General features: G+C 41.7%; 1 protein-coding gene across 1 annotated transcript in view; it reads left to right on the forward strand.

The window, feature by feature from the left end:
- The window catches only part of adgrl3.1 (adhesion G protein-coupled receptor L3.1), a 150569-nt gene that overhangs the window by 27657 nt on the left and 96729 nt on the right, over positions 1 to 26183 (forward strand). The window contains exons 3-4 of the mRNA XM_086119558.1: positions 13001 to 13124; positions 20213 to 20426. Of these exons, the coding sequence (XP_085975684.1) occupies positions 13070 to 13124; positions 20213 to 20426 (269 nt within the window). The 5' untranslated portion in view covers positions 13001 to 13069. The remainder of the gene's footprint in view (positions 1 to 13000; positions 13125 to 20212; positions 20427 to 26183) is intronic.

Below are 26183 nucleotides of genomic sequence, written 5' to 3' on the forward strand. Positions count from 1 at the left end.
GCAATGCAACCTATGTACATTTGCAGGGAAAGGAAATCAGTGCCTCTAAGTGATATGAAGACACAATAACACGCATGCGTGTAAACTATGATGTATTACACCTATAGCACAATACAAAGCATAGAGTAACCATAAAATAATCTATTCTAGGGGAGAGATGCACTTACGGAAGAGCCATCCTCCATCTGTTCCTTTGAATTACTGTATTTTCAATGCTGGTGCCCCTTTGCTGATTGAAATATATCGGCACACGGAGGATATGAGACTGCAATAGGATCCAGACCTCTCCCCGGCGTGATTTGAATATGAAATGATTCAATTATTGATTTCAGTTATTTGGGTCTTGCGCCCCGAGGTGATATTGTAGCCGCGCAATCACCGCCCTGACATTTAGCGTCCGTGTTTACCTTTCCTGTCTCCGCTGATTGCTTCCAAATCGCTAGCCGTATGTCCTGGCGGAGCCCATTGTATCATCAGTTTTGCGCTATTTAGGGAAAAGTGATGGATGCAGCTGATCAAATATGCAACAGTTTGTGCGGTCGGTGCTCGTGCAGAAAATAATAATGTGTCCTCGCCATCGCGGAGGGGTGATTGATACAGAAATGCAATTGAAGATTATTGAATATTGCTGTCATAAAAAAATAAAAGAACTGAAACGTATGTCTACTGGCATAGGGATACAGTTTGAAGCGCTCACCTTGACAGTGATGGAAACGTGAACCTCGATCCCGAGATATGCCTGCAAGCTGTGCTCTTAAGCTCAGCTTCAGCTCTGCGGGGACAATAAACGCCTCGATGTTGATCTGATAATATTCCAGGTACACTTCTGAATAACTGCTGCTGCGTCGCCTCGGTCCCTGTATTCTTTGAAGAAAATGGTTTCTTCGCTTTCCATTCGTTTGCGTGGAGAGACGTGCAAATGCAATATCTGACAAACGAGTTTGCTGACAAATATTCCCAATATCGCTGCGGACATCTGTCGTGAGACATTTTACGCAAGCGGTTGCGCTGAGCTGCACGGCTGTCAGAGTGACTCCAAAAGAGGTAGTTTTAATGTCACTCCACTCAACAGAAATATGTTTTTGCTAGCACCCACTGTTGAATTTCTTACTTGTGAGTCAAGTTAACAATGTGGAAAATGAAAGCAGTTCTCCTCGGTGGATTGCTCCACATTTTTGATGCCATTTTCTCAACAGTTAGACAATCCAATGTTAAGTGGATGTTTTATACCAGCGTTGGTGTTCGTGCATTATTGAATTATGAACCGGGCCCAAGTCTGGAAAGGGCCTTTTTGAATGAATATTTCAATACCCTGATTTACCCAGTTCTTACCTGCTTTGTAATGCAAGTGGCAAGGGACGGACCATAACCTCTCAAGCAAAAATTTTTTGGTTTCCGAATTGAATCAGTGCAATCTGCATCCACGCTATTATAACTCAAAATTGCTGATTCTGAAGAAAATCTATCACAGAATTTCTGTGAAAGTTAAAACATTGTTACTTTATCGAGGTCATCTCAATCTCTAGAAGTTGCATGAAACAGGAGAACAATACATTTAAGGAGCCCGAGGATAGCAGACATTTTTAATCTTCTTTGCGCAGCATCAGGCACAGCTGGAGTGAAGGACACAGAAGACAGAGGCAGGCGCTGAATGCCAAAAAAAAGGGCATATAATATGCAGAGAGATCAAGGTAAAGATAACACAGCAAGCTCATGATGAATCTGGTTGGTTTAAATAGGCTCTTCTCAAATAGTGTGTGTGGGGGGGGGGCGGCTGGGACAGTGTGGTGCGTTACTCGGGCGAGCAGGTGGGACCGCAGGGACTATGCTTTTTTATTTCCTTCTCCATACTAGAATAAAGTGTAATTGCACATCCTCTACAGTAGGTGGCAGTGGCACTTTCATTGTCATAGTGTGCACAGGGATGATAAACAAGATTAATTAGTTATTCAGTAGATTTAAATGTGGTTTTTTTGTTTGGTTAAATGTTAATAGGACAACAATGTTGTGCAGAGGTGGACTTGTAGTTAATTTCATAGACAAATTATACTATTTAGGGTGGTGAGTTGGGGGGGGGGGCAAAATATTTTCTTTTTCCGAGAGGGGTGTGTAATAATACAGCCATTTGATTATAGTTTTTTTTTCCACGTGTCCCCTCATCATTTTGGTCCATTGAACTTATCTGAAAAACTTAACAGAGTTGCAGATCACCAAGCTTAGGGAAAATGATACTACAACATTAATGAAGACTAACCTTTCCCCATTCCAACCTTCCAGTTTCTATTCCGCTTGACCTCATTTGCACTCTCTTATTGGAAAACACCATTTTCCACTTTTAAATAGCATTCATTTTATTGCTTTGTTTTGCAATGTTGTCAATTCCCAGCTCTTCAGAAGGATCATAATTATGAAATGAAATGAATGGAAATAAGGGCGGCATCAAAAATGCTAAATGGGCAGAACAAGATGACCGAGGTCTTGGCTTTTGCTGGGGGTTTAAATCTAGGCCACACGTGTCATTTCCTGCCTGTTTGTCTGCCTCCACTTCAGTGCGACATCACTCACTGCTGAGGTGGCTGTTCTCCCGACTGTACAGGACAACTTTCTCCCCCACATACACACACACACACGCACATGCACACGCACACGCACGAACTTTGTTTCGGCGCGCCTGTGGCTTTAAGGCAGGCCTTTGATGGATCCACTGTGACAGGACTGGGTTCGGAGCCCAACGACAGAGAGAGAGAGAGGAGCGAGCGAGTGTGTGACAAAGAATACAGATGAATCAAAGAGAAGAAACCAATGGCTGTGGCAGTGGAATCAACATCACTATGTCTCAAGTTGACATAATTGATTGTTTCAGAGGCGGTTTTGTAAACCATTAACTCTCCCCTAACGTGAACGAAGGACTATGTGGATGACTGTATGTGGCAACTGCGGAGGAATTGAACAAACTTATTTTTACACGAGCAATGGAGGGATTTTCCCATCTTCTCAAAAGGAAAGACTCCATGGAGTACATCTTGATGACATGTCAGTCCCAACACAGAAACATTTTAGAGCACTTATCTGAAAATCAGAAATGACAAACCCAACAATTAAGTAGTGAATAATCTCCAGTCTAATACTTAATTGAAATACTATTATCTGAAACTGGTTTGAACTGCTAAAATGAGCTCCCTTTCCACACGTTCATAATGATAATCTTAAAATATGTGTTTTCACTGGGATATTTTTCAACTACTATAGACTTTAAGAGAATCTTTAGTGCTCACTATTAGTGCCAGTATAAATAAAAAATATTAGATCAACTTTGGCTTGCTTTTTACATAAACTAATCTATATGACTCAACTAGTGTACTATCATTAAAATAGCAACGAATATCAACATTTCACACACCACTGCACGAATGGGGGTGGAAGGCGGTCTTGAAGGGCCTGTCCCTAGCAGCCAACTTAACATGATCCGCAAGTGGAGTTCTTGCAGTTCCTTTTAAATGTACTTTGAGCACGCCAATCGCCTGCATCTATCTACATGCTACATATGTAGACTGCTTGGCTCTCTCTGCGCTGAATTTAAAGGGAATGAGTGGAGCTGCTTTGATTGGCCAGGAGTCGGCTGCGTTCCTTCCCACAACGGTGCAAACGGCAACCATTAGCACAGTCAGAATGCCCTTTGCGCTCGACTTTGGCTGGGCAAGTAAGTCATCATTGTTTTAGTGTTTTATGGTGTTTATTATTTTAGTGTCATTAATGTTTAGTTTTTGCCATCTTTTTTGTATGTCAAATTTTTACACAATTTACAACACTGCAGTGACGGTTGTTTTTAAATTGCTCTATAAATAATGTTGTGTATAGCATTGTGAAAAACAGGCTAAAATTGAATTCTTTATGCCTCTTCTAAAAAGCACGAAAAACAGTATTGGGGATATTTCTTATTTCATTAAGAACCACAAATAACAAATGTTTCTTGATATGTAACATTTCCACCGTTTGATATAGATTTGCCACATGGAATGAGATCAGTTACAACAGCAGAATCAATAAAGCTGTCCTTAAAAAGACAGGTTCAATGTGGATTGATTTACTTACCGGTGGTCTTATTTTTGCCATTTGACACTCAATATTATCTTTGTAGCGCAAAGTTACTGAGTGAATTGAGCAAGTGGACCAAATGCGGCCTGCTCTTAATGTATTTATTACCTTGCAAATAGGTGTCCAATTATGGGAGGGTACAGAATGGCATTTGGTTGATTCAGATCACTTTTGGCACTCCCTCTCCCACCAACTGCATCCATCCTATCAGCCACCATCCCTCTGTCACTGTTTTATCCCACACTTCCATCTCAATTTTCCTCAGCCTATTTCTTTCTCGACCTCTGTATCTCCTTGATCTCGCCTTCTCTCTCTCCAGCTCTCATATTCTTTATCTCGGTCCCTTATCCTTCCTGCTCCCTCCTTCCATGCCGTCTAGTCTCATGAGGGAAGGAGGGTGCGTGCAGTTGATTAGACGGGAGCATTAGAAAGTTCACATTGGATCAGAATGTAGTGTCTCGCCGCCAGGCAGTGAGGGATCCAAACGCCGGAGCATATAGACGAGGTCGTCGGCGGTGGATTTTCAGGGTGGTTTTGGGCGCATCGGCTTTCTGGGCGCATCCTTGGAGCGGTTGGGGGCAGTCATGCGGAAACGGCAGTGGTCCGGTCAAAGCCGAAACTCTCCCAGAAGCAATTTATTGACGGGCATAGAATGTCTAACATGGAGGGAAAGGGGGGGGGGGGGGGGTGCTGAGCCCTGAGCTTTGAAGTATTCCGGAGGGAGAAAATCATTTTTAAAGGGATGTATCTTTAACTAGGAATTGTAATTTCCTCCTAATTGGTTCTGATTGCTGAGAGATCCTGTTGCCAGATATAAAGACACAAATAAATTAATGACTACTGATCTAGTTAAAGATAGGATATCATATACATCCCCAAAGCACATTCTTATAGAAGGCCTTGCAAAAGTTGGCTTTTATTTTAATTTTTTTTTTAATTGTTTGTTGTGGAACAATTTTACGATCCGTGAAACCATTTAAAAACCTTGTAGTTTTGACCGTTGTTAAATGCATATTCTTTCATCTTGGGCAGCTGGCTTGAGTAAAACCTCTCCTTTCTCATGAGCACTTTGAAACAGTAATTCATGCCTTCGTCACATCCCGGCTGGATTACTGTAATGCACTTTACTTTGGAGTCAGCCAGTCCTCCATTAAGTGTCTCCAGTTGGTCCAGAATGCTGCTGCTCACCTCTTGACTTGTACTCGTAAGAGGGAGCAGATAACTCCGACTCTGGCATTCCTTCCCTGGCTCCCAATACATTTCAGAGTTCTTTTTAGGATTCTATTATTTGTTTTCAAATCTTTAAATGACCTCGCTCCACCTTTTGTATACAAATGCTTCACCAGAAAGGACAAATATTTAGTGAGCATCTTTGCGGTTTTTCTCTCCAGTCAACTACTTGTGCAGCATTTATATTACAGCATTTTGAATTGTGTCATTTCTTTGGTATCTACATGTTCATTTTTTTAGTTCTGTTTGATTTTCAGGATAAAATTACTACGATTGCTTATCTCCACACATCCGCTGCAGTGGATGTTGCAGTGGCATTAAGGGTGGTAAAACGCAAATGTAAATATAATTTAAAAAAACAAACATTTGAATCCTGTCAGTAGCTTTCAAATAAATTCTCATCTCTTGGCATTCATACGTTATACATATAAATATATTTTTTTTTTCATGCTATTTGCAGGAAGCCACAAATGTGCCTTCTCTATCACAGTCAATTATGACAGATCAAAAAGGTCTGAGGCTATTTTCATCATCATAATAATAAAAACGGACTACAACTTCAAATAAAAAGACAATTAAAACAAGGATCAAGCAAATGGAATTACAAAATAAATACCAGGCCACATTTGACGAGCCAGACAATGCCTCAGAGGACTTTAAATGCACCATAGCATGTCAGACTGATGAAGGGGTGACCTATTGCTCTAAGGCTACACACTCCTGCATTCTGCACTTCTTTGCTGGGAAGCAACACACAAAAGATTTACAACGCACACTGTATGGTATAAATTGCCAACCAGGCCACTTGTCTTCAGGGCACCGTGACAATAGCGCACATTCCTACACTGAGGCAGCCCCCTCACCCATCTAATCATGTGTGCGCGTGCTGTATTGTCACATAGAAATCAACTCGTGGGTGTAGCCACGGAAGCTGCATCAGGCCAAGGTATACAACCAATTACCTTCAGTGATACTGGTTCACATCGGATTTGTTGGCATAATGGAGTTAGGAGGAGGTGGGGAAGAATCTATGAAAATGGTAATATTCAAACTGCCATCCAAAACCTTGAGCGACTGGAGTCAGACAGTAAACAAAATCAGATACTATCCGATTGACTCAAAATGTGGATGAAAATGTGATAAGGTTATCTGCAAATGTAATACAGGGATATCGCTTCTGCCCGATGAATTTAAGCCTGATGTTGTCGGATTTTGCTGATCGTGGACATATGCATAACCGTGTCTGCTCAAGCATGGCAAAAAAAAAAACAACAATTATTGATTGATGCCAGTGTTTTAAATGTTTTTTTTTTTCACATTTACGGTGAAGTGATAATTTTACGCCCCCCCATTTGTCAAGAGTAAAATCCAATGATGATGTGTGGTATTATATTTTTTTCATGCGACTGTTTTGTTGTTCAGAGGGGATCGAGCCTTTTCCGTTGCTGGTCCCTCTCTCTGGGATGACCTCCCACTAATCACGCTGCCCATCTTGCAAACCCGCCTCAAAACTCACTTGTATTCTTTGGCATTTGATTCAGCATGACCCAAATTCTGATCTTAGCGATACTTTTTGGTGCTCTCTACCGTCTTTGTTACTGATTTGTTACTCCATGTACAGCACTTTGTATGCAGCGATGGCTTTTTGAAAGTGCTCTATAAATACAGTTGAGTTGATTTGTTTGTACACAAAAGTGTAAACTAAATTATATTTTCAATCACATACATAGACTTTTCCCAAACATTGTCCTGTATTTAACTAATAAATCCAATGAATAAAGAAAAAAAATCACAATATCACTTTATCCATCCATTCCATCCATCCATTTTCCGAACCGCTTGATCCTCACTAGGGTCACGGGTGCTGGAGCCTATCCCAGCTGTCTTCGGGCAGTAGGCGGGGGACACCCTGAATCGGTTGCCAGCCAATCGCAGGGCACACAGAGACGAACAACCATCCACCCTCACATTCACACCTAGGGACAATTTAGAGCGTTCAATCAGCCTGCCATGCATGTTTTTGGAATGTGGGAGGAAACCGGAGTACCCGGAGAAAACCCACGCAGGCCCGGGGAGAACATGCAAACTCCACACAGAGAGGCCGGAGCTGGAATTGAACCCGGTACCTCTGCACTGTGAAGTCGACGTGCTAAACACTGGACTACCGGGCCGCCCTATCACTTTAATATAATGAAACTGAATTCAGATGCAGCAATTTCCACTCTAATTATACTAGTAAACACATTTTTTTACAATGTTTTAAAATCTGAAATGAAAATACATTTTGGGGAATACTTTTTCCCAATCACCCTCATGTTTTTCTCTAGAGCATCATTTTAATAATAATACAAAAAAAATCATAATAATTATATGCAGCAATATTAGCAATTCATCCATTCAAAACCGCTCACGGTGGTTCAACGGTGTGCCTGGTGTATTTACACAGTATCCATCCGATGCACTTCACTGTGCATTCATGTTTGCAAGTGCTCGTCTCGCTTATTACAGGCCATTACAGGCAATGCAAAGAACACCCACCCACCCTTCCTGAATTCTTTTTAGCTACCTGTGCGAGTGTGTGAGTCACTCTAATCAAATTTCTGCCTGTCTGCCATTCCGGTACTGATGATAATGTGCTTCACTGCCCTCTCACACTGTGTCACCCACACAACCTCATTACGCACACACAGGAAGGGTCCGTGGTGGTTTAACCCACCCTAGCGCGCCAACTGGAGGTAATTTACCATAGCTTGGCAGACACATGCCATTTTACTGAACACAGCGCACGTCCCCCTGAGCTTTGCTCCGTTCAGACTTTTCACTCCAATGGAGCACAAAAGAGTGAGAGTCTCAAGAAAGACGACAAGTGCAGGAAGAGCAATAAAAGAAGCATTTGTTGTCAAGCGCCCCCTTGCAGAGGTGCAAGGCATTAAGATGCTAAAGTAAATACACCCGCACACAATTATGCAAATGAACTCCAATTCAAATATTTAGAAAGCGCTTGATGGTCACCAATGATTGACTTTTAGGAAAAATAGAAACAATATTTAACTATGTGTTTAGAAATGCAACTGTAGCATTGGGGTATAAGGACACTATATCAATCATTGAACCGATCGATTAATTTCTTTCACTCAATTCATATTTTGTAAATGTACATTTTATTGCAATGGGATTTTTTTTCCTGGGTTTTCTGAACTCACCTGAGTTATGGTTGGTGGTTAGCTGAGCCCTGAGCAACTGTGAGGTCATTTTCGGTCAGCAAGTGGCAAAATGGCTGCCCCCTGAGATGGACAAAGATTGGTGGATTTTATTGCTTAGCTCATTTTCCACATACGCAAAATGAATCAGAATGTCGTGTTTCGACTAGTGTGGCTGCAGACAGAGATCATATTTTTCTCAATAATATTTTGAGGTTGACTTTCCCTTTAATTTCCTTTGCAGAGGCAGAATATGCAATACAGGTTCCACATATTAAAAATTAATATTACTTTTGTAATTTTCTTTTATGCTCTTGAATTGCAAAAAGCTATTTGTCATCAGGTGTTTTTACCAGTGGGTTCTGAAACTCATGGTTTGCTTATTATGTGCATGCTTGCCTCTCACGATTGAATTCCACAGTATGATTTAATTGTAATGAGGAAAGTACAATGAAAAAGAAAATGATAGCATTTGTTTTATCTTTGTTTAACCTCCCCCGCCAGCCCCTTACACACACACACACAGACACGCACACACACACACACACACACATACACACTAACACAATATAATTCCAGGGCATGGATGCTGGCTTGGTTGCAAACACAGCATGGGCACATTTGAGAATCTCCGCCTCAAGGCTAAGGGGGAAGGCCAGTTAGTGCATGTGTGTGTGTGTGTGTTGGGGGTATCTGGTCTTCTCGTGATAAGCATGTGTGTAAATGTGTATGGCAGACTGTTTGTGTGTGTGCAAACGCCTGTGTTTATGTGACATCTGTTGACAAGGTAGCCTAGTCCGGTCAGCATTCATTAGTGGAAGACAGAATCCCTGAATGAGGAGTCCTATGACAGACAGGACTCTCTCGTTAGGGGGTAGCGCACACGAACACGCGTGCACACACACGCTGCTAGGGTCAGACTGCCTTGGTGCACAGAATCTGCACAACATCAATTAGTTCATAGATGGTAGCAATCTATCCTGCCAGTGTTGTGGCCCTGGCAACAGCCTGCAACAAGTTATTATTCAGGGCTAGAATCTAACAGGACGTAAATGCTAATTCTCCAAAGCATGCAATGTATCGAGGATTGGGTGTTAAATTCAGACATGTTGTTTTCATCAGTTTAGACTCACTTTTCAAGATGTATTGAACAGATGAAATGCAGCGGGGCTCCAAAGATGAACACAATCTGTACTGAGACGCTAGTTGAATATTGCAAATTCCCAAACTATTTTTCTCAAATGTAAGTAATATAAATTAGTATCAGAAAAGAAAAAAATAACTGTATAAACACATTCGGCAAAATTTTGACCATTTCATCATTGAGTCCTACGAGTATCAAGGCAAAACAAGGCAGAAGAGCCAATTTCATATTCAAGGCAAATCGCTGTGCTTGTATCAAAAATTTTCAGAGGTCTGAATGAATGATAGCAAGGAAACATCCTGATTGTATTAAACTCCACAATTAGTTTTCGAGGCAAATATGAACTCCACAGTATTCAAATTGCCTTGGCAATCCCACTGTAGCTTCAAAAATGCCAGCAAATGAAAGTGCCAAAACTGCCATTCCCCCCAGCCCCCCATCTGATACTTCAGTTGTTAATTTGCAACATCAAGTATAACTCACCAGTTAAGGGTAATGATGCAGCACTCATCCGTAATGTATATCTCAGTTATTGTATCAATTTAACACAGAGCGGATTCAAATGGCGCACACAATGTTTACCAAACCTTACGACAGACACTGTAAACACATCGCATATGTTCGGCTGATTAGCACTATGACTGCTCATTTACCTCATCATACGTGAACCAAGATCAACATGGAAGATGAAGAACTGATGAAAACACATCAACGCTCTGAGCCATCTACCATCAAATGCAGACAATGAAAGTTTCACGTAATTAGCCCGGCATATGTAAGAACGTGACTCTCGCGAGTTACGAACTTGAATGATTTCAAGTCGGATTAGCTTGGGGCTGTCACGCAACTGCTCCTGCGCGCAATGTCAAATCGCGAGCATGGTGCAAATGAAAGGGTTAATTAACCGACGGGGGTGACGGTGGCTGAGCAGCATACGGAGTGATAGAATAGCTTTTGAATTATGGAACAGTGAAAGGCTGCGGCTGGTGGCGTCCGGCCATATGTCAGCGAATACCGCCTGTGTCTAACCGAGGGACAGCTGGTCAGATTGCTCATGTTCAAGCGAGTTAGAGAGCAATCAATCAAAATGGGGCAGCTTGTTGAGTTGTTTAAACGGGTCTGGAATACAGCGCTTGTCTATTGTTGGTGCCATTCGGGATTTGTCAGGTGTCGAAGATTACGAAATGGGTCCTCAAAAGAAACATCACCTTGAGTGTATCACGTACAAGATGATTTCACATAAAGCCGCAGTTGATGAGACGCCAGTCATGACATTATTACACATACGATTCCGGAGTTACATCTGCTTTCGACCGACCGTCGTTGAAAGCATTCAAGGCAACGGTTGCTATACTTTCTTCCTTCCGCACCCTTTAGCTGTTGGCAAGTTGTAGAATGGGTATTTATAGATTTGCATCAATATTTGAGAGACTCTATTTTGAGCAGAAACCTTCAGTGCATAGCAATGTGGCCCAGTCTCTCAATTTGAAATGTGAATCAGAAAATGCATTTGTGACTGCGGTCGATTTTCAAATTGCTCCCACTAACGTGACCAGTGAGGCAGACGTATCAGTCGTTCATTGACCAATTAATAATTGTTTCATGGTTCAAAATTTACCATGAATGGTTTATCAGATACAATAAAAAACTAAGCAAGATAATATATTTTTTTAAAGTTTAAAAGTTGACTTGCACCTTAAATAATAGCCCCATACAGTATAGCCACCAGATTTATATGGCTGTAGAGTAATCTGCAACAGGTTGAGCATTTATCCAGCTGCTAGGTGCTAATTCAAATTTACTACTATAATTTGAAGTGAATTTTCCATTTCTAGGATTTATTTGGACCCCTTCGAAAGCACAGTGTCAATAAAAAAAACCCAGGTGGCCACACTGCTTGCGTCGTATCTGCCTCGTGTGAGTGTTCCCAGTGAACCGCAATCTCAAGTGTGTCCGTGTCTTTCTGTACTTTCTCCAGCATAAAGCTTTTTTTTTTTTGTCATTGAGGCTGCCCAGAGGATGCATTATGCATATGCAGCGTGTCTCTGGTGCTTACAGAAGGTCAGCGTGTCAGCTTGACAGTTTAAATCTATGAAATAGAAACCTGCTATTCGCATCACAGTTGCAGCAGAAGCAATGCGGCTACTTGCCTACACAGCATGACATGATGGAGATGCACTCTGTCTCTCGGTCTCTGCTGGGTCCCAAACCGTATGGTCACCCTGATCAATAGTCTCTGTTACACATGATATATTTCCCATGGCTCCGACTTGCTGCTTTGCTCCATCCGTTCCATTCGCCAGCCTGTGCTCCCCCTCAGCTTCCCCGCGAGGGCTTTTAGGTATTTGAACCGCCGTTACTGTTGAAACACTCCCGTAAACGGTCATATCATTTTAATTGGACGTAACCTGGAAATTTCTCACCGGAATGAGAGATCAATAAGGTTAAAAGGTGGCCATTCAGAAATGCACAAAGAAAAATGTTGCATTGATGGTGTGCTGAGTTTGCTGCAGTACAAAAAAAAATAAAAATAAAAATGAGGCTTAACGAACCCCCCCTCAAAAAAAATATATCACAGCTACCTTCCTCTCATTAATTGCTTATCATTGTTGCACAATGAGACACATGCATCAATACGATTCCTACTTTAGAGTTGATTAGAAACACTCATTGAAGTGTGCCCTGATTGAGATTGAGGCACAGTTCTCCATATGAAGCAACATTTCACTTGTTTTGAACTGCACCGAATTGTTCTTTTTTTGGGGGGGGGGATTGGCAGACTCTATCTCGGGATGCATGTATTCTCATTAGTGCTTCAAACTTTCAAAACATCATTTACAACTGTGAATGTTAGACCTGTAAATAGAGCAGACCTCTATTTCATATCAGGATTAGCTTTTCATGCGTTTGCATGCTTTTAAACATCTGCTCCCCCCCCCCCCCCACACACACACTGGTGATATTCAACATATTGCACACCATTATTAGATTATGAAGCAGAAAACTAGGAGTTGATGCGTGAACACAGTAAGCGGCAGGGGTTGTTTAGTGTGCTTGGATGTTTGTGCAGCTCGGTGCAAAAATATGAAGAACGTTTTTTTTTTATTTTTACGATGCATTATTAAAAAGGCTTTTACTAGTCCCAAGTGTGTTCTGGGGATTAGAAAGCATGTGGACAGCAATGTCCTTAAAACGTGCAATTTCAAAATTTCTCTGTATGTTTTGTAAGCTCTTTCTGTTACTTTCAACATAGTTTTACACCATTGCATAGTACGGCCACGATCATAAACACAATAAATGACGTCTGTCGTTTTTGTGTGTTACTTTTCAGGCTTGTGTTCTAATAAGTTGTGAGAAGCAGGAAGGACATCCTCCTCTACTTCCGGGCCAAGTGAACGTCATGTGGACCAGATGCCTCCTCTTCCTGTCAACCTTGTTTGCTCCCATTGCCCTCGGTAAGAATGCACAGAAGCTTCATTAGGCTACTTTTAGGGCCTTATTTCCATTCTGGGCGGCGCAAATGTAGCACAAAGCGCAGTCAAAATGTGTGCACGGGTGGAGTTCTCTTTCTTTTGGTTTTTTGTTTTTGTTTCACCTTTGTGAGCCACTGTGGGATGTAACGTCGTGTTTTCCCGGCCAATCTTCACGGCATCCCTCATTTGCATCAACATCAGGGTGACACGATTTTCTGTCCTGCTTTTCCACATTCGGGAAGTTGGCGATTATCGCAGCTGACGTTGCGTGCGAGATCGGAGTACATTGACTGCTTGTCAATCACAAGATCAACATGACAACCCTTCACTTTTACATTTATATTTTTGGGTGGGTCTTCAGTCAACCTCACATGTAAACTCCACAAGGAAAGCCCCAAGCCGAGTTTCAAAGCCACAACTGGTGTAATTTTCATTGGAGTCCATACTGCACTGGAAACAAAGGACATTTTCAAACGACCGCCCACGTGAAAACATTTGCATCGCAGACCAAGTACACTCCGTGTTGGTACAGTACTGTGGTTGTTATTTTACTACACTTCTTTGTCACATTCTCCATCTCATTTGAACAGCAGCCAAACACATCTCAGAAGAATTTAGTGTCTCGACATGCGCGTGACGTCGTCCAAGACAATAGTTTCAACTCCAATCTGTGTGATCTCAGTGGCATTTCAAGTTTCCACTGCAATAAGGGCTTCATTTTTTTTTTTTTGCAAAACAAATTTCCATTTAGTTTGTAGCAGGATTACCGATGTGTGCCATTTTGCGTCTCTCCCACGATGCATGTCTATTTTGCTAAAGTGATTGCATGCACACGCGAGCAGGTGCACAGATGCCCCAATCGCATGTCTGTATATTTTCCCTGTTGCTGCTGCACTTTGAAGTCTGCTAGAGGGAGCTCTGGTCCTCTTGGACTTAATCTCATTAATGGCTTCTGTCAATCACCCCGTTGTGAGGAAAAGCTGCTGCGGATGTGAGCGCACACATGCACACGTCCCTCACGAGTGCACCTGCACATGCAGACTAACGGTGCATACATGGGTAATGGTGAAATTAGCAAATGTGCTATATACACACACACACACACACACATTTTTTTTTTTTAGCTTTAATGCCGCAAGATGAGTTTCAGTCAAAGGTATTTGCATCAATGTCTAAAGAATAAGTCGACATATGCAAATGGTGCTTGTTGATACTTAAGCAGGATTAGTTGAAACAAAGACCGTTTAGCTTGAGGACACACAGGAACCCGCGCTGCAGCCTCTGCACGGAGCCGTGGCTTGTCATTAGGCTAAGGGATGCATGCATGATGGGGAACATTCTTCTTTGACATTACCCGTGTAAATCACCGCAGTGTTCTTCCTGGTTCTACTGGAGCGTGACTGCTTGTATAATTATACTGTACATTGAAGGATCTCTGGCAAGCGGTGCTCTCCAATGTCTATCAACCCATCCAGATGATGCCATCCATCCATTTTATACCACTTATCCTTTTCAGGGTCATGGGGAGATGTGGCCTCTGCCTGTTGACACCGTGAATTGGTTGCCAATCAACCGTAGGACACTCAGAACTGTGGTCATTGAGAGAGAATCGATCCTAGGCCACCAGCATGAAATTCAGCCGTGGCTGACTTACAAAGCAATGCAGTCTACATGAAATGTACGATAAATAAAACTTGCAGGAAAAAAAAAAATACCCATTCACGAAGAGTCCGCAAATCCATCACTGAGATTTACGCAATCTGCATCGCTACAGACTACTTATGTTACGATACAATCAATTCTCGGTTAATCTCGAATAATTCTCCGGACTGACTGAAGATCGTTGTTACTTTTATGTCTGCCTCCACGATGACAGATGTTGTGAATTGTTTCGTCCAGGGGTCACCAACTCCCGTCCTCGCGGGCCCCTATTCTGCATGTTTAGATGTTTCCCTCCTCCAACACACTAGATTCGAATTATCGGCTCATCAGCGAGCTCTGCCAGAGTCCGATAACAATCCCGATCGGTTGAGTCAGGTGTGCAGGAGGAGGTCAACATGACTCACAGTTTAAACCACAGCCCAAGATTTGGATCTGAGGAGCAACTTTCCTAACTGAAAGTGCTTGAGCACCATCTTGTGGCATCATGGTATATTTCAGAATGAGAACAGAAAATGTGAAGAGGTGAATTTAGAATAGTAAAAGTCGAATTTGTGAATAGTGAAATAGCAAAGTTTGATGGATTACCATAACGCCAAAAGTGATGAATCTGTTTTCCATTTCTAGCCACAAGTGTTCTACTGCCACCATCAGACCTACTTTGACAGACAAAAAGGTCACGATTGCCTGACAACAGGTTTATTTGTACAAACGTGACACTGAAGGCTGTCTACTTTCAACAAACACGCGACTTAGAACTTGACCTTCTTGTACACAGACGTGTACTGTGCCACGTCATCAATCAAAGTTGTCCAAAGTGAGTTGAAAACAGTCCAAAAAGGGACACGTCACCACAGTGGGAGCGCTGTATGCCATTTTTGGCCAAAACCAAGGACTTGCGATATTCGAAATAAGCATATGGATGGAGACTACATCCGAAGTGTAAACGTGGACGGATTTAAAATAAATTGTAATGCGCACAAAGGGTCTCTTCTGTGACCTCCAAGTGACAGTCTGGGAGTTTTAGGGGGTGGCTGATTTATGTGACTTTGATAGTTTTTTTGACACTGCAAGGAAAAGCTGCTGCACTGTTCCTGTCTAAACCGAGGCAACATTTCAGTCACTTGGGACCACTGTAGAAAAAGTCGCGCCTCTATAAAAGTGCACATGCAGGGAATGCGGGAATGCTTTTTCTATAATATGTTGCATCTCAGCCCCAAAATATTCTTTTATAACTTTTATGGCTGGATAGATTGCAGCACACATAAATTGTCTGGTGCAGGACAGAGGAACACACAAGCTCTTGTTAGATGGTTCTCCTCACTGCTGTTTTTTTCATTCGTTGACAATAAAATGAAACTCGAACTAGAAAATGTGATTCCATCAAAAATAGAGTGAGACTACCCTGATACTGTTTCTGAGCTAACATGACAAAGAAAATAAGTCTGTCACAGCATATCAAAACCATTCTCAGATACAATGCAAATACAGTGTGTCCCCTAAAGTCGATGAGAACAATAAAATAGGAGCCGGGAAATGTGATTTGATCTGACAAAGATCTGCTTAGGTCTTTGAAGGAGAAATATTCAAAACATTCCTTGATTGGTTTATCACATAATGAGGAAAAGAAAACATCCACAGTAATACAAGTTTTTAATCCAACGACAAAACTAAAGGTCATTTTTTTATTTCTATCCAAATTGCAGTGGAATCCCATTTTGCTTTTGATGACCTTGCTTTTGTCAGTCCAGCCAAAATATGCTGATTCAATTGCAGCTCTATATTCATCATAACACACCTATTGAACAGGTCGAAGTGCACACGGCTGAATGTGGGGGAGAGGTGCAAAGCAATCCCTCTCGCTCTATTGCTGCTGAGAACAACATCAAAGTGATACTTTGACTCTCTCAGCAATGGCACACTAACACGTGCTTTATCCTTTAAAATATATTTTGCAGCGTTTGCATCAGTTGCTCACACATTAGCAAAAGCCAAAAACACTTGGCAGTTCAAGCGAGGGAATCGCCTTATAAGTCCATCGCCTCCTCTCCCTCACCTTTGCCTTCTCCTTTCCATCTCTTCACCTCATCTGCCACTCTCTTGTTCTTGGCCCAAATGTAAAAATCAATATCCTTTTGTTTCAGTCCCCGGAGGCGACGAGAGCGTCCAAATAAGATTGTCTGTGCCGTCTGCGCCTGCCAAGTTTGTGTCACCACTTACACCGGCACTGACACATTAACATGCACTCACACCTTGGCGCATGTGTGCTCAGACACATGGCTGAACGTTAGCCAGGAGCAGATCTCCTGTATGGGAGAAGGCTGTGCGATTGACACGAATACGCAATAGAAGTGAGTCTTTGAGAGGCGAGTCAAACACCGAGATCGGTTCATTTGGTGAGGATGCTAATAGAAGAAAAAAAAAAAAGATGTCATAGAATAATATGTCCTACGGACAGAGTTTAGTACTTTACGATTAATTTCAAGGTCTCTTGTTTGGAATGATGTGTTTGTGTCATCATGCGGCCTTTATGCCCTATGGAGACCCTAAGTAAGGCAAAGCCAGTCTAGACTGGTCGCATCACAATACAATGTATTGATCCCAGTGGACTTCAATTAAGCCCTCTCTTCAAAACTGACATTCATGCTCACGAAGACGTGATAAAGCCATTCAAGGAAATGCATATTAACAGAGTAATGACCCACTGGCCCACTACGCTGCTATACAATACACACACAAACACAAAGCTTCTGGTACCACGATGACACACATCTTTTCTGAAGTTTTTCTGAAGGTTGAGTCATACCCTGTGGGTCCGCATGTGTGTGTGTGGGTGCGCGACTGCACGACCATGATCATTAGAGAGGACCTTTTCAGTAAATGTCATTTATATATCAGTCTTTTCTCAAAGCCATCTTTTGCCATTATCACTGCCGAGCCCTCGAGAGATATGCTGATATTACGCAAAGCATGCCGTGAATTTATGTCTCTACATGTCATCGTTTGCGTATATATACGTGTGTGTGTGTGTGTGGTGAAGGGCAGCATTAACTCGAATCCGGGCAACGTGTCATTGAGCTCATTCAGATTCTTCGCGGTATCTGTGTAACCCTGATGCTAGTCCAACCAATGGCAGAGCCAGGGATGACGAGGTTACAAGAAAAGGGAACGCAAGAAAGTTGCTGCTCAACCGCACTTTTCTGGGCTGTTTTCATTGGTTTTGTTGTTTGTTTTTTGCAGAGTTCAGAGTATTAACTCATTCAATCCCAGCCATTTTCACTGGAGCAACCCCCTCAATCCCAGCGTTTTACTTTATTTTGACTGATCTTGCAAGGCCCACAGAATATTTGGTTCTAATGCTATATAAACATGGAGCATACCAAAATAAAGTCTGGACTCTCTTCTTTCCATTCTTCAGCAATTGGCATTACAAAATGGCTAAGTTTCATGAAAATGGCGATTCCTGGACAAAAAAACGGAGAAAAAGAGCTTTTTGTAAAAGCATGCATTTTAATCACGCGAGGCACCACTGCCACCTACTGGTCGCTTTTTTACATGATTTACAATGCAAACGGCTTATTCTCATTCACAGATTGCATCAGACCATCCTCCTCTCTATGAAGCAAAAAAAAAAAAGACTTAGACATACAAGTACGTCCTTGGTAGGTGGGGCCAATTTTAAAAAGACGTACAAGTACGTCTTGTGGAATGAAAGAATTAATCACTCTGTAGAAACTTTTCAAAGAATGTGTTCAACAACAACAGCAAGAACAAGAAAAAAAGATGTTCATCAACAATACCAGAGTGCTACCCACTTCTCAGCCAGATCATGCATTTTCCGATGCAATCAACTTCTGCTTGTAGATCAGCGGTGTCAAATTCATTTTTGGCGCGGGCCACATTTTCGTGACTGTTTCACTTGGAGGGCCGTTATGACTGAAACCATATAAAGAAGTCAAGAATAACTGTTGATTGAACTATTGTTTAAGTTACTACCGTGAGGGGTTTGGTAACAAGAAAATGCTTAGAACAAATCTCTTATTTATTACATATGAGAATTTAAAATTTTGGTGGACATTTTAGAAAGGATCATGGAAGTTGACATGTTTGAGCTACTTTCGCGGGCCACCTAAAATAATGTGATGGGCCAGATCTGGCCCTATGGCCTTGACTTTGACACCTGGGTTGTAGATGATCGCGGAATCAAAAATTAATTCTAAGTGTCGCTAAGAGAAGTTCTTTTGATGTTCAAAATTTCTCAGTATAATCTTTTGTTTCACATGATGGTCCACGATGTGCAGAGAATCCAAAGAAAAATTAACCCCCCAAACTGATCTTTGTTGTTTTTTGAACTAAACTATTCTGAGAAACTGAGCATTGTTCCCATTTTTAAAGGTGAGCGTTTTGCTTCAACTGCAGGCAAGGTTGATTAGTGTATTTGTCACTGCACACATTTTTCAAATGGAATGGCACACACAGCTGGTCCAGGCTCATTGGTAACATGGATAAAACAGAGTACCTCGGCAACAGCCTCATCTATCAAGGGATGATATCAGGCGCTCACAGGGATCTTTGCACTCCACGGATAGTGAATAACAACATCCAAATTATTCCACAACAAGCAAAATCCCCCTTGGAGCATTCAGGTACACATCATCAGTTTCAGGCGCCAGATATTTGCCACATCATTAAATTGACGTATGAGTGTTACGATTATGGGGAGTGACGAGAACTAAGCATCGGCATATTAATAACATTTGAACAACGTATCAGCTTCAATAAAATCCAACATCACGTAAACAGCACAAAAAAAAAAAAAGATTCCGCCAAGTACTTTGACTTGATTTCAAATTTAAATCTGACTATATGGAGCGTGTGTCTAGTAAGTACAAAGCCTGCCCAATTCTCTTTAGTGAAGGTCCAGACAATGCGTTTTCCCCCTTGGCAAAAAACACATTGAATCCAGGTCAAACAAAATCCAGACAGACCACGTCAGCAGCAAACCAGTGCATCTCTCTACTTTTTTTTAAAGAGTCTGACAGATGTTTCGTCAGCCAATGGGGCATCATCAGATCAACTCATTTAAAAATCAAGGGAGTGAAAAACAGCCGCCAAAGAAGATCTGGGGCAAATCTGTCATTTTCAGTCTCACTGGGATTGGTGACATGTTTCCTTTTTAAGCGCTGAGAAAGTGGACATTTGCATTGAATCTCAAGCCAGAGAGCATAATTAGGCATCAACAACTTTGAGTTATCTTTTGTAAAAACGATTAATTGCCAGAAAATGAAACTGTGCTGTTTCTCAAATGGATAATCGCTCTAAAAAAGAAGAGCATGAGGAATCTGAAAAAAAAAAAAAAACACGGTTGTATTTAGTGTGCCAATCAAAATAACTCCCCGTGTATATTGCAGCCTCCAGCCGCGCTCCAATCCCCATGGCGGTGGTGCGCCGGGAGCTGTCGTGTGAATCCTACCCCATTGAACTCCGCTGCCCTGGCACGGACGTCATCATGATCGAGAGCGCCAACTACGGCCGAACCGACGACAAGATCTGCGACTCGGATCCGGCCCAGATGGAGAACACTCGGTGCTATTTGCCTGACGCCTACAAGATCATGTCGCTCAGGTCAGTGAGTGTGCCAAATCATAGCTGGATGTGTGCGATGTGTTCTTATATGGGTGGCCTTCCTTTTGGAAACAAGTCTACCATAACACCAGCAGACCTCAGCTAAATTGATTCCATATTTACAATTTATTATGGACCTCAATGAAGAAGAAAAAAAAACATATCTACAAATGAAGATGCCAACAGAATCTAGTCAAGTGCAAGGATGGGCAACTTAACTGATGGGGAGCGTGGGCACAATTTTTCATCAGTGCTACTTGAGGGGCAAAATAGGACCATGCACTTCCTTAACAGACGCATGACAAAATGCCATTTGACATCTGGACAAAATACACGGACATCTGTTTTTTACTGACCCAATGTTCCTCACAGTATCTTGATATATTGCATTCTCAATGCATGTTGAAAAGATCCAGCCATCCACAACAAAGAATTTGAACAATCAAAAAAAAAAAAATAACCACACACTGCGGTTTCATTTGTACAGTGCAAAGAGCTCTCAAGCATAAAAAAAAAAAAGTTTCCATTCAGTGATGTGTACCAAATACCGTGGTGGGGAGTATAAATTTGCACTGTGAGCATTGCTACTTTTTAAGTATGGTTTAAGTTTTAAGTTTTACTTTCATATGAGGATTATAAATATGTAAAAAAAAATAAATAAAAATAAAAAATACAAAAATAGGTTACTGGATGACAACTTCCCTAATGCCTGTCTATTAAAATAAAAGCTGACTTCAATGTATGTGACAAAACATAAACACTAAAAAAAAAAAAAAGGGACAGACAACTCTCAATGCCATCTGATACGAGCGGGAGAAGTGAGCGCGTTGTCAACCGCTCATTTTGTATTCATCCTCTTAAAGTATCAGTGTCAAATTCTACACTACCCACATGCTTACTAACTGCACTGAACTTGACGGCAAACAAACACAACATGGAAATGTCACAATATGGCAGCACTCCTGTCACACCTGGTGAAATGGCAGGGAGGGAAAAAAAAAGGGAAAAGTCTGACGTAGAAGCCAAAGTAAATTGTCTTCTGCTGCACAGCGTCATCCATTTGTCACATTTTAAGGAGAATTACCACCCTTCTTGCAAGGAGACCCCCCAACCCCACACCACAGTTTTTTATTTATTTATTTATTTTTTTTGTCGTCCATAAATGAGTCACCGGTAGATGCCAGTGGAGGCATAAACAGCGGAGCTCATCTAAACAATTCATCATCTTTCCCTGAACCAAAGCAGGTGTTTTTATTCGGAAAGCAATTCACACCGCGGATGCAACAAAACATACAAATCTTTTGGCAACACATCCTCGAAGACACTGGCAGTGGGCCATGTAATTACACTTGTTGCGGTTGAACTCAAGTTATCGAGCGCCTGGTAATAACCTCTGCGGAGGAGCTACAATTTTTGGTGGTTTGTTATGGATTTAGTAAACAGTTTAGATGTTGTAATGGCATTTTCTTCCCTGTCATTTGAATGGTGACTTGATCATGCATTTTAACTACGCCTTTCGTATTTGAGTTGATCAGTGCGGACCACAGCACTTTTTATTTTCTTGTTCCAATTTTTAGGGGTGATCCATTTTCCCTCTTCTCTTAAAGTGGAAAGGGAAAGAGAAAGAATTTTCAGGATGGCGCTGAGTGGTATTAGTCTTTGGCCTTGGTGGATGATTGTGCTTTACAAAGCGTTCTAGCTCAGGGATGTGGTCTTTGAGCTACAACTATAACAGCATGTTTTCAAAGGAAATGGTTAGCGGTAAATGATTCCCTGCGGCCTTGATTAAATGTGACTTGGAAATTCCATGTGAATCTGCTATCTACCGGTGTTGCCGTCGTGCAAACGAACAAATTAGCTATGTGGTAAATTTGAGCTGGACGTCCTCCAAGATAACATGAAAACTCCATTGAAAGCTTGGTGGTCACCATTTAAAAGGGAACAAATGGACTGACAGAGGCCATTTTGGTTTTGCTGGATTTACCTTTGTTTGAAGATAAGCCGACAAGAGGTTCGATACCATACGTTTGTTTACTTCTATGTTGTCACTGTGGCTTCTATAATGGCTTAGTATTCAGTAAATGCAAGTAACGTTAGATATGCGCCACTTGAAGGTAGAAGTAATCAGACAATAGAAAAAAAAAATCAAATAAAGGCACTAAATCATAATTGGGCATTAAGACCTGCAGTGCAAATCTAGCTCGAGAGGCTTGATGAGAAGTAACTGGAACATTATAGCGGAACAAAAAGCAATGCTCTGTGAAATGAGGATGTCCAGACAGAACTAATTCATTATGGCACCATGAGTAACTTCATTTCCTCACATCAAGTCCCATCCTCTCATTATTTTCATTTGTGCTACTTTCATCCTCACCTCCCCTCCAATTCCCCCCCCCCCCCCCCACACACAGCATAACGTATCTCTATCAAGCCACCTGTCTTTTTCACGAGACGGCGCTCTGATTGCGACTGTTTTGGCCTGCCTTCCTCTCACCATTCTCTCTGGCAGCTGCAGCTTGTGTGGCCACTTTTCCTACTGCACTTGCCATCCATAATTTAGATACCATACTTGCACAGGTATACACACACATTCATGTTGTGTCACATGCAGCTTTCACTGCCAAGAGGCAACACCAGACTTTAAGTTCCAATTAGCAAAGCCAGAGACCAAACTAAATCTTAAGGGATACCCTGTTAGAGATGACTCAGACCAAAAACTGCACTTTAGCACATCTGCAGTCGTGCATGTCTGTTTGTGTGCCTGTGTTTCAGTGTGTGTGTGTGTGTGTGTGTCTCAGAAAATTGTGTGAATTTGCTTAAAACTCGTCAATGAGTAAGCCCTCACAATGGGGCTTTGAAAACAGTACAGAATTGGTCAGGTAAAATGCAAAAGAAGAAACAAATAACAGATTATTAAATTGCAAAAACAACATTTCATTCAAGGAAGCCATCAGCCAAAATCATTGACAGAAACACGATCAAGACATTAAAAAAAAAAATCCAATTGACCTGACACTTAAAAATTCATTTGATTGAAATAAATCATCCAAAGTAACAAAAATAAGACCATCCATCATTAATATGTATATATATATATATATATATACATACACACACACACACACACACACACATTAATACCATTTGTAGTTGTAGGTGAGCCGTAGCCTATTAGAGCTCCACCGGACAAAAAGGACTGGTGAGGTCGCAAGCCAGTCAGCTGCAAGGCACATAAAGGTACCGACAACTATTTATGCTCTCATTCACAAAAATAACTCGGACATTCTAATCCGCAAAAGCAAGTTAGCCTTAATGAAGGTTCCACTTCCACCCACGTCGATAATAACTTCCAAATAGACCCAAAAGGAAGCGAAAGGAAGTTTATACCTAAGAGGCTCCAGATGTTAGCGTTGGTACATCATCAAACAGCACCTTCTTCTGCCCTGTGTTTCATTTTAAATGACTTTTTTTTTTCCTGAAGGCGCCTCTGCCTTAACCATCTATTCCTTCCCGACTTGCGCAACGATCTCTGGGGAAGCTTTGCTCCCGGTGACACAATCCTAATCGAGTTTTTGTTTTCATTCAATCATTTTTCCATCACTTATCCTCTTCAGGATCACTGGTGACCTGGAGACTCTCCATTCTGATTCTGGGCAAGAGGCAGGCCCACCCCTGGGCTGGTCGCCAGCCAATCACAGATGACACATAGCCCACTGTGTAAACAGACAACCATTCACACTCACATTCCCACCTACAGTGTGTATAATTTAGGAGTCTTTAATTAACCTAGCATGTACTGTGTGGTTTTGGAATGCGGGATGAGGCCGGAGAGGACACAGACAAAAGGCACTCAAGGATGGAGAGAACATGTCAACTTCACACAGGAGGGATTCAAACACAAAACCTCTTGACTGATGTCAATTAATTACACTGGTCAACCATTTTTTTTACAAAATTTCAGTGATATAAGTAAATTTATAGATTTTATTCATAGTCAGCCCTTGTTTTTTTTCCGCAGCAGCAAACTTTTTTTTTTTCTGAAACGTTAAAGCTGTAAATTACAACGCTTTGGATTGCAAAAGTTCTTATGGGTCAACCTTAAAAACAAATCATAAAAATAAACCTAAAAAAACGTATGTGCTAATCTAGCACATACGTTTTTTTAGGTTTATTTTTACTTGTGTTCTAGCACTGCTTTTTTTTTCTAATTAGCGTCAGAAATACGTTTCGGTACACATAAAAGCCATCTCTAAATAAAATTATTTGTAGACCATTGTTGTTTTCATTTTTCATGTTTCAATAATTCCCCAATTTTAACAACAAAAAAATTAACATTAAAGTTAAAAAAAAAAATCATGGTCTAATGTCATTCAACTCAACACAACTCAAATGTATTTATAGAGCACTTTCAAACAGCCATTCAAAAAGAAGAATATGACAAGATTAGTGAAATACTGTGCCTCTTCCTCATTTAGTCTGGCACGCTCTCATTGTGCGACTGTATTGTCGTTGGAATTCAACTCGACTGGGTGATAAAATCAGAGCATGTTCCGCCTGCCCAGTGTTTCCTCAATATCACATCCTCGCTTTGCTTCCTGCTCCAGCTCACCGAGGCCAAAGAGCTTTTGTGTGTGTGTGTGTGTGTGTGTGTGTCGGTGTGTGCGCGCGTAGGTGTATGCGTTTTATGTGCATTGGTGTTGTGTGAGTGTGTGCCCGTACCACATAATTGGTCTTGATATCAAAGCCTCATATCTCCAGAGGGTCTCACAAGGCTTCTCAGGCAACCCGGAGAGGACCTGATATTGCAGCATTTCCCAGATTATCTCCCCTTTGGGGGACTGGTGGGTTGAAGGTTGAAACAAAGCGGCGACCATGAAAGTCACGCCAAATCTGTTTTAAGCGTGATAGTGGCATCACTTGAGCCGGGCCACTAATACACTAATACAAAATGGCTCCTGGTAATTGTATTGTTGTGTTTTTTTCAGTTCCTTCCACTTCTTTTGTTTCTTATAATTCGGTGTCCCGTTGGGTTTCAAGGAAGTCATGATGGTTAAATCCCTGCAGGTTTTTTTTTTTTTTTTTCCCAGTTGGGTGCAGATTAAAGCATGTCCAGCGGGAGTTGTAAGGAGGCGTGTGATTCTTGCTGCAGTTCAGTGGTGCACTATAGGAGAGTACAGCAAGCCGAAAAGGTGTGATGCCTTCAAGTGATGCTGTTGTGTTGACACAAAGCTAGCCTGATGGCTTCTCAGGATACGCTTCACAATGCGCCACTTGTCCCTTACCAATACTTGAGTGCTACACGGCCACCTTTCAGCACTCTCTCTCTCTCTATCTCTCAAGACGAGTCACTTGAGAGGCGCAAAGTGTGGACACGATGGCCAATGCGAAGTCTAACACACCCCACACACTCCACTTGGCTGCCTCCCTCACCGCTTTCGGCTTTGAAAATTACTTGCGGACTTCAAACAGACTTTCTCTCGACAGCCCCGCGTTGCCTCTCCCACCTTCTGTCACCTTGCAGGCCCCTCCTCGCTTTCTTCCTCCCTCCTCTTTGCATCTGTCACTGCACGATTCTGCCTCAAGCGATCCTTCAGCGCATAAGAAAAGACACTTGTTTTTTCCAGACCTGTCCAATACAAAATAATCTATTGGTATTTTACGGTGGGGCCAAGACGTATTTCTTCCTAACGTACTCTCCCTTCTCTGATGTTTCTTTTTTAAATGCGAGTGCATGGCAATTTACTAAAAAACACAAAG

The sequence above is a fragment of the Hippocampus guttulatus genome, chromosome 9, assembly GCF_054856545.1.
Source record: "Hippocampus guttulatus isolate MCC_2025c chromosome 9, RoL_Hgut_1.0, whole genome shotgun sequence".
NCBI lineage: Eukaryota > Metazoa > Chordata > Actinopteri > Syngnathiformes > Syngnathidae > Hippocampus > Hippocampus guttulatus.